The sequence below is a fragment of the Dromiciops gliroides genome, chromosome 6, assembly GCF_019393635.1.
Source record: "Dromiciops gliroides isolate mDroGli1 chromosome 6, mDroGli1.pri, whole genome shotgun sequence".
Classification (NCBI taxonomy): Eukaryota; Metazoa; Chordata; class Mammalia; order Microbiotheria; family Microbiotheriidae; genus Dromiciops; species Dromiciops gliroides.
Window position 1 is genome coordinate 21,871,839 of NC_057866.1, and position 8,794 is coordinate 21,880,632.

The 8,794-nt window shown below is 37.1% G+C and overlaps 1 protein-coding gene across 1 annotated transcript; it reads left to right on the plus strand.

Moving 5' to 3' along the window:
* Positions 1 to 3,416: 3,416 nt before the first annotated feature.
* Positions 3,417 to 4,382, plus strand: LOC122731941 (vomeronasal type-1 receptor 4-like). Its single transcript, XM_043972181.1, has one exon. It carries the CDS (start codon positions 3,417 to 3,419, stop codon positions 4,380 to 4,382), a length of 966 nt encoding a protein of 321 aa, XP_043828116.1.
* The last annotated feature ends 4,412 nt before the right edge of the window (positions 4,383 to 8,794 follow it).

The window sequence follows — 8,794 nt, forward strand, 5'->3', positions numbered from 1 at the left end:
AGAAACTTTGACCTAGGAATTCCACTAAGTCTGCATCCCAAAGAGATAAAAAAGGGAGATATGAGATTTAGAGTGCTACCAACCTGTTAAGAAAGATATTGCAGGGAAGCTCCACCACGAGGAGAAAGCATGTGACTTAGAAACCATGTGACTTTTGTGTTCAGAAGTTATCGCCTGTTTGCTGTGTCAATCAAAGTTACCAGCCAATTAGCTTGGAGCTGTGTGTGCGGATGGCCCTGTTTCCTGTTTCACAAGAGGTTCTGGGAGAAGCTGCTGAGGCAAGGTCCTTTTGGTTGCTGACTTGGGCTTTGGCGGGTGAGATGCAGGGCTGTCTCTTAGAGATAGTTAGAGGAAGTATGCCTTTTCCCTTTCTCTCTCCTCACCAACTTCTGATGCACTTTAATAAATACTTAAAAGTCTAAACTCTTGCTAAAGCTTCTAATTTAAGGCGACCACTCATTAGATTTTAGACATCATAGTTAGAATTTTAGACCTTTATAGAGATAAAGGACCTATTTATACCAAAATATTTATGGCACCTCTTTTTGTGATGGCAAAGAATTGGAAATTGAGGGGAAATCTATCAATTGAGGAATAGCTGAACAATTTGTTTTATGTGATTGTAATGGAATATTTTTTCTATAAGAAATAACATGCAGGATATTTCAGAAAATCCTGGAAAGTCTTCTATGAATAGATGCAAAGTAAAGTGAGCAGAACCTGGAGAACACTGCATACAATAACAGCAATGCTATTCTCACCAATGCAATAAAACAAGACTGTTCAAAAGGATCTATAATGAAACTCCAATAAACCTCCAGAGAAAGATGTCATAGAATCTGAATCCATATGTTAACTTTTTTCTCATTTTAGAGGGGTGAGAGTTTTCTGTTGCCTTTCACAATGTGACTAACTTGGAAATATGTTTGGCATTATTTTAAACATATAACCTATAACAAATTACTTACTATCTCAAGGAGAAAGAGAATAAATAGGGAAGGAAATTTTTTTGGAATTCAAAAATAAAAATTATTCAAATTACACATAATTGGGAAAAATAAAATGTTATTCACAGAAAAAATAAATTATTTATTAGTTTTATTAGTTCAATGGTTTTCTTACTTTCTATTTTGATAAAATTTAAAATTTGGTGTTTAATGGGAATATTTAACTTTTTCTATTTATTAATGTGTTCAATCTATTGATCAGCTCTATGTTTATGTTATTGATTTAAGTGCTTAGAAATATAAATATTTCCCCAAATACTGCTTAGACTGCTTCTAATTTTTATATGCTATCTCATTGTTTTTATTCTCTTTAGCCAAATTATTGATTGTTTCTATGACTTGTTCTTTGATCCTGACATTTGTTAGGATTGCATCATCTAGTTCTCATTAATTTTAATAGGTCTTTTCATGGACCTTTAGAGATTGTCATTTTTATTGCATTATGATCTGAAAAAGTGAATGAATATTTCTGCTTTTTCTTGTGAGGTTTGTATGCCCTAATACATAGTCAATTTGTGTGTGTGCGTGTGTGAAGGTTCCATGTACAGCTGAGAAAAATGAATATTCCTTTCTATTTTCATTTAATTTTCTTCAAAGGTCTATGATATCTAACATTTCCAGAATTCTATTGATCTCTTTTTCTTCTTTCATTTTTTGTTTAATTAATATATTTATCCATTTCTAAGAGAAAAAATTGACTTTCCCTACTACCATAGTTTAACTATTTCCCCTTGTAATTTCATTAACTTTATTTTAAAAGAATTTGGATGCTATGCTATTTGATACATACATATTTAGTGTAATGATTGGAATGAGATTATTTTATGGTCTATGGTACCTTTTAGCAAAATGCAGTTTCCCTGCTTATTTTTAATTATTAATATTTTTGCTTTTGTTTTGTCAGATATCATGTATCCTATCCTTTTTTTATTATTTCTGGAGAAGTATAACAGATTCAACTCCAGTCACTTATTTTTACTCTTTGCGTGTGTCTTTACTTCCAGTGTTTTTCATGTAAACAACATATTGGTAGATTCTGGTTCCTAAAACTTTTTGCTACCTTTGGTTTTATGGGTGAGTTAATCTTTTTCACATTAAATTAGGAATGCTAACTGTGTATTTTTCACCATCTTATTTTTCTTTATTTATCTTTCTCTTTTCCTTTACCTCATGGCAAAAAGCCTTTTTTGCTTCTGTCCACTGCTTTTCCTAATCCACCTTCTTTTCCATAAACCGACCACCCTTTCCCTTTTACTTTCCACCTCTTACTTTTCTGTTGAGTAAGATGGATTTCTAAATCTAACTGAGGGAATTGGGTATTCACTCTCAATCCAATTCTGATGAGAGTAAGGTTCAAGCATTACCCATCACTAACAATTGCATTTGCCCCTCCACTGTAAAGGCTCTTCCTTGAATGCCTCTCTTATGTAAAATAATATTTTCCATTCTTCTGTCCATTCCCTCTTCTCTAAGGGCATCCATCTATCATCATATTATGGTTAACTCATACTCATCAATATCCACTGTCTGTGTATACTCCTTAAAATTGTCCCGATAATGGTAAAGTTCTTGGAAGTTACAAGTATAATTTTTTTCCTATGGAAATGTAAACATTTAAACCATATTGAGGCCCTTATGATTTCTTTTTTATGTTCACCAATTATGCTTCTATTGGATCTTATATTTGAAATTAAAATTAGATTCATCTCTCCTCTTTTCATCACAAGTGCTTTAAAGTCCTATTTTTTTAATATCCCTTTTTTCCATGAATGATCATATTCTTTTTTTTTTCTCTACAGGTTGTTGTGGCTAAAGCACCTCATCTTTTCTCTTCTGGAATATCATATTGTAAGCTTTGCATTCTTTTAACATGGTAATGCCAAAATCTTGTGTGATCCTGATGGTGGCTTCATAATATTTGATTTCCCCCAGGCTCTAAGATATCAAAGCCATTTTCTTCAGTATTTTTTAAAAAGATGATGTCTAGGCTCTTTTCTTTATCATGACTCTAAGGTAGTCTAAAAATTCTTATATTGTCTCTCCTTGGTCTATTTTTCAAGTCAGTCATTTTTCCAAAGGGATATTTCATAATTGCTTCCATTATTTTTAATTCTTTCAATATTTTTATTGCTTTTTGATCTCTCAAGGAGTCATTAGCTTCCACTTGTTGAATTCAAATTTTTGAAAAAAGCAATTTTTCATTGAGCTATTGTATCTCTTTTCCAGTTTGACCAATTGTACTATGTAAGGAGTTCATTTCTTCAGTGAATTTCTGCATATCTGTTTTCCATTTGGATGTCCCCTAAAACATCCCTCCAACATCAATAGAGGAGACTTTCTTGCTCCTCATATGGTAGATAAGGACATGTGGAATTCCACTTGGGAAGTTCTACATCTTCAATATTCTAAATGGCTGTGTGTTTCTCCCCAGGTTTTTCTGGAGATGACAGCAACAACTCAGTCCAAGTCAAAGAAAGGGTAATATCACAAGATGAAGTCCTATGGATTGTTTACCTGATTCAGTTTATAACTGGTGTCCTGGGGAACAGTTTCCTTTTTTGTATATATACTTTTAATTATACAACTGGCTACAGGAAAAGATCCATAGATCCAATACTCATCTATTTGGCCTTTACCAATACCATGTTGCTTCTGTTCAGGGGAATCCCTGAAATGATAAGGGTTTGGAAATGGCAATATTTTCTGAATGACATTGGGTGCAAACTCATAACTTACCTACAAACAGCATGTAGGGGCCTTTCTCTCTCTAGCACTAGCCTCCTGAGTGTCTTTCAGGCCATTACTATCAGTCCCAGCAGCCTCTTTTGGGCTGAGATCAAAGCTAGAGCTCCAAAGTGGGTCTTGCCATGCTGTCTTACCTGTTGGATCTTCAATCTGATGATAGATGTGTTTGTACCTGTCTATGTGACGAGTTCACATAATAGAACAATCAAAGGAAGCATAAACATGGGGTTTTGCTCTCTAGACATAAATGCCATTCGTCCTTTAAAAACTGTAATCTGGAAGTCTCTGTATGATTTTATATTTGTGGGTATCATGCTTTGTAGTAGCATCTACATGGTCATTCTCCTATATAGCCACCACCAGCAAGTCAAGCACATTCACCATACCAGTCTTGGCTCCAGGCCCTCCCCTGAGATTCAAGCCACCAAATCCATTCTGCTGTTAGTGAGCACTTTTGTCTGCTTTAGCACAGTCAGTGGACCTTTTATTATTACTATGGAAAGTTCTGAAGGAAGCATTTCCTGGCCTTATTATATCTCTGCCTTTATGTCAGTGTCTTTTCAAACAATCAGCCCCTTTGTGTTGCTAAGCAGTGACACTCAGATGCTCAGGTCCTCTTGTGTTTTCTAAGAGATGACAAATGTCCCAGATGCCCTTTCTAACATGATCTTAGATTAAATGCATTTAGAGCATTTTAGATTCTAAATACATATATGGAATTTGAAAGAATCTAGGAAAGTATCTATTAAAGGAGTTTTTACAGTGGTAGCTATAGACACTAAAAGGATGTGTTTAGAGAATAAGAAAGGACATAAACTTAGATGGGAAAAAATAAGTGAATTTTTCTAAGTTCTAACTGAAATTTCTGAAGCTAGGGAAGAGCCAAAGCTAGAATAAGTATTTTCAGATAGGTTGAGGAAGTTAAGAATGAAATTGGAAGAACAAGGCAAAAAATTGTATAATATTTTTAAACAAAACTACTTTTTATCTTCAATGTAATTGGACCTACCATATGTTGACTAAATTATCACAAATCCTTTCTTGAAGAAATTAATTAAGCACTTTCAAAAAGAAAGAAGATAGGTAGGAGAATAAGAACTTACTATGGATCAAGTATTCTGCCAATTGATTTTATTCCAATTAATTCCTCTTCATTGGGCAAAACAAGATACTGACCATTATTTTGCCTAAATAAATTGCCTGCTTTTCAAAATTATTTATTATTTTGCCCCAATTTCATGCAAAAACAACCTTTAATATTTGCTCTTAAAATCCAGAGCTCCAAACTTCCTACCCTTTTGTCCCCATCATTTAGAGGGCAAGTAATCAGATATATGCTATACAAATACAGTTGTACAAAACACAGCTTCATTCCTGTCATGTTGTTAAAGAAAACACAGATCCACCCCTCCAAAAAGAAAAAAAGAAAAAGAAATAAAGTTTTTTTTAAAGTATTCTTTGATCTGCATTCCGAATCCATCAAATCTTTCTTTGAGGATGGATGACATTCTTCATCATAAGTCCTTAAGAGTTGTTCTAGATCGCTCCATTGTTAGGAATAGCCAAGTCAGGAAAGGCAGTGAGCTCTTGAATTCATGACATGACCATTCCAAATAACATCCAAATAATGCCATAGAACAATTCTTGGAGCAGCAAAATCCACAGAAGAATGTGCTAAAATCATCTTCCAACCAAGGACAGCTCGGAAGATCAGAAGGAGGGAGCTGCTGTGCTGAGAAAGGAGTGGAGCCCAATCCCAGAGTCACTCTGACACAGATCTAGTCCAAAGAAGACCTCACCAGACCTCCAGAGCCTCTGAATCAGCTGAAGCACCAGTGTCATTTGGAACTAAGCTCACAGTTTGGTGAGAGGGCCGAGCTCTTGGTTGGGGGGAGATTACAGGGATCTATGATGGTGCTGAGGCAGAACCTGGGTTTTTCACCCCTGCTGGGAACCAGGAGGTTGGCTTGAGTAGCAGTGGCCCAGGTGGGGGAGGGGAACAATCTCATCAGAGCTGACAACCACAACACACAAAGCTGGTTGATTAGCAAGTTGGTCTGAGGTCATCTAAGGACCAGGGGACAGGCCAGGCAAATGAAGAACTACTCCTCCTTAAATCATAGCACCTGGGACCTTCTGAAGCTTAGGATAGTGCAGCCTGGAAACAGTGCCCCACTTTAAGGAGCTAAAAGGCAAGTAAAAGTAAGGTAAAATGAGCAGACAGAGAAAGGTAAGGACCATAGAAAGTTTCTTCAGTGACAAGGAAGATCAAGGTGCACCCTCAGCAGAAGATGTCAATGTCAGGGCTCCTATATCCAAAGCTTCCAAGAAAAATATGAATTTGTCTCAGACCATACAGGCACTCAAAAAGGACTTTGAAGATAAAGTTAGAGAGGTAGAGGAAAAAATGAAAAGAGAAATGAGGGTGATGCAGGAAAGACATGAGAAAAAAGTCAACAGCATGAAAAGACAAATTGGCCAGATGGAAAAGTTGTTACAAAAGCTCTCTGACAAAAATAATTACCTAAGAACTAGGATTGCACAAATGGAAGTCAGTGACTTTATGAGAAACCAAGACACAATAAAGCAAATCCAAATTAATAATAAAAATAGAGGGCAATGTGAAATATCTTCTGGGGAAAACTGCTGACCTGGAAAATAGGCCCAGGAGAGATAATTTGAAAATTATTGGTCTACCTGAAAACCATGATCAAGGAAAGAGCTTAGACATCATCTTACAAGATATTCTTAGGGGAAATTGCCCTGATATTCTAGAAGCAGAAGATAAAATAGAAATTGAAAGAATCCACCAATCACTTCCAGAAAGAGATCCCAAAAGGAAAACTCCTAGGAATATTATTCCAGAGCTCTCAGGTCAAGGAGAAAACATTGCAAGCTGCCAAAAAGAAAGAATTCAAGTACTATGGAGTAGCACAAGACCTAGAAGCTTCTACATTAAAGGACCAGAGGGCATGGGAGTACAACCAAGAATCACCTATCCAGCAAAACTGATCATAACCTTTCAGCGGAAAAAGTGGGACTTAAATGAAAAAGAAGAATTTCATGTATTTGTGATGAAAAGACCTGAACTGAATGGCAAACTTGACTTTCAAATACAACACCCTAGAGAACCATAAAACATTGAAGTTGGGGGACATACCTGGGGTCGTGCAGTGGGTGACTGTCTTGTATCTGAGGCCAGGTTTTGGCTGGGATCCCCTGCATCCAGGGTGGATGCTTTGTCCACTCTGTCACCTATCTGCCCCATGATGATCTCTTTAGGGTTAAATTGAGGGGTGAGGGAAATGCACTGGTGGAGGGGGAAGGGCAGAGGTAGCTTGGGATGAAGTCCCCCATGAAAGAAACTAGAAAGGGCTTATGGAGTAGGGAAAGACTGGGGAGGACAGAGCAGTAAATTAATTTTACACTCATCAGAAAAGGCTCAAAGACCTTAATCTCATCAGAGCTGCCTCAAGGAGGGATTAACACACACACACACCTCCAATTGGGTGGAGTAATCTATTTAATTTGGGCAGTAAATGAGCCTAACACTCGTCAGAATTGGCTCAAAGACCTCAATCTCATTAGAATTGGCTCAAGGAGGGAATAATATATATATTCAATTGGGTGGAGCAATCTATCTAAACCTGCAGCTAGAGAGAGGAGCAAAAGAAGGGGGGGAGGGATTGGTGGAGGGGACAGTCAGAAGAAAACCCCTTTTGAAGAGGGATATGGTAAAAGAAGATAGATAATAGAGTAAATTTCATGGGGAAGGGAATAGGATGGAGGGAAATTGTTAACAATAGTAATTATGAAAAAGAAAAAAGGAGGGAAAATTGTACAAAAATATTTATAGCAACTCTTTGTGTTGGCTAAGAATTGGGAATCAAGGGAATGTCCATCAATTGAGGAATGACTGAAGAAGCTGTGGTATATGATTGTAGTGGAATGGTATTGTGCTATAGGAAATGACAAACAGGATGATCCCAGAAAAACCTGGAAAGACTCATCTGAACTGATATATAGTGCAGTGAGCAGAACTGGGATGACACTGTGCATAGTGACAGCAGTATTGTTTGATGAGCAATTTTGAATGACTTAACTACTCTCAGCAATACAATAATCTAAGATAATTCCAAGAGACTAATGTTGAAGCATACTATCCACCCCCATAGAAAGAACTGAAAACTAAGAGCACTCGTGGATTGTACATATGTAACCTGGTTGGTGTCTTTGTGGAGATGGGAGGAAAGGGAGGGAGAGAGAAAAATTTGGGACTCTAAATTTTATGAAAACAAATGTTGAAAACTACCCTTACATGTAACCAGAAAAAATAAAATAAATGTTTGTTGCACTGAAAAAAAAAGAATAGTCTAATCAATCACAATTGATCATTTCACAACATTACTGTTACTGTGCACAATGCTCACCTTATTCTATTCATTTCATTATGCATAAGTTTATATGGGTCTCCCTAGGTCTCTCAGAAAGTATACTGCTCATCATTTCCCATGTTACAACAGCATTCCATCACAATCACACACCATGATTTGTTCAGTCACTCCCCAGCTTATGGGCATCCCCTCAATCTCCAATTCCTCACAGGGGGCCTTGGCCAGTTGTCCTGATCTATATCTTGCTAGTGGACTCAGATAGCTCTACAAGAGTGAGTAAAACTGGTTACTTTCCACAGTCCAGGAGCTCCTGAGGCAGAGCCAACATGGCAGAGCGAAGCCAGGAAGTTGCTTGAACTCTTCCAAATTTCCCTCAGAAACAAGTTAAATTAAGCCTCTAAACAGTTTCTGGAACTGCAAAACCTGCAAAAAGAGGGTGTGAAAAAATCTTCCAGTTTAAGATAACCTAGAAAGTCTTCAGGAAAGGTCTATCTAACCTGCAGCCCAGTGCAGAGGGTATCTGGGCAAGCCAACAAAGGGTTCTTAAACTGGTAGAATGGCAGGCCAATTGTGAAGCCCCCAGCTTTGATGCAGGAAGCAATATGCCAAGTGGTACACCCCCTAACCAAGAGGCACAATTAGGTTGGG

Bases quoted from the DNA above. Each gene is read 5' to 3' on its own strand.
- LOC122731941 (XM_043972181.1), top strand. From the start codon at position 3,417: ATGGCTGTGTGTTTCTCCCCAGGTTTTTCTGGAGATGACAGCAACAAC.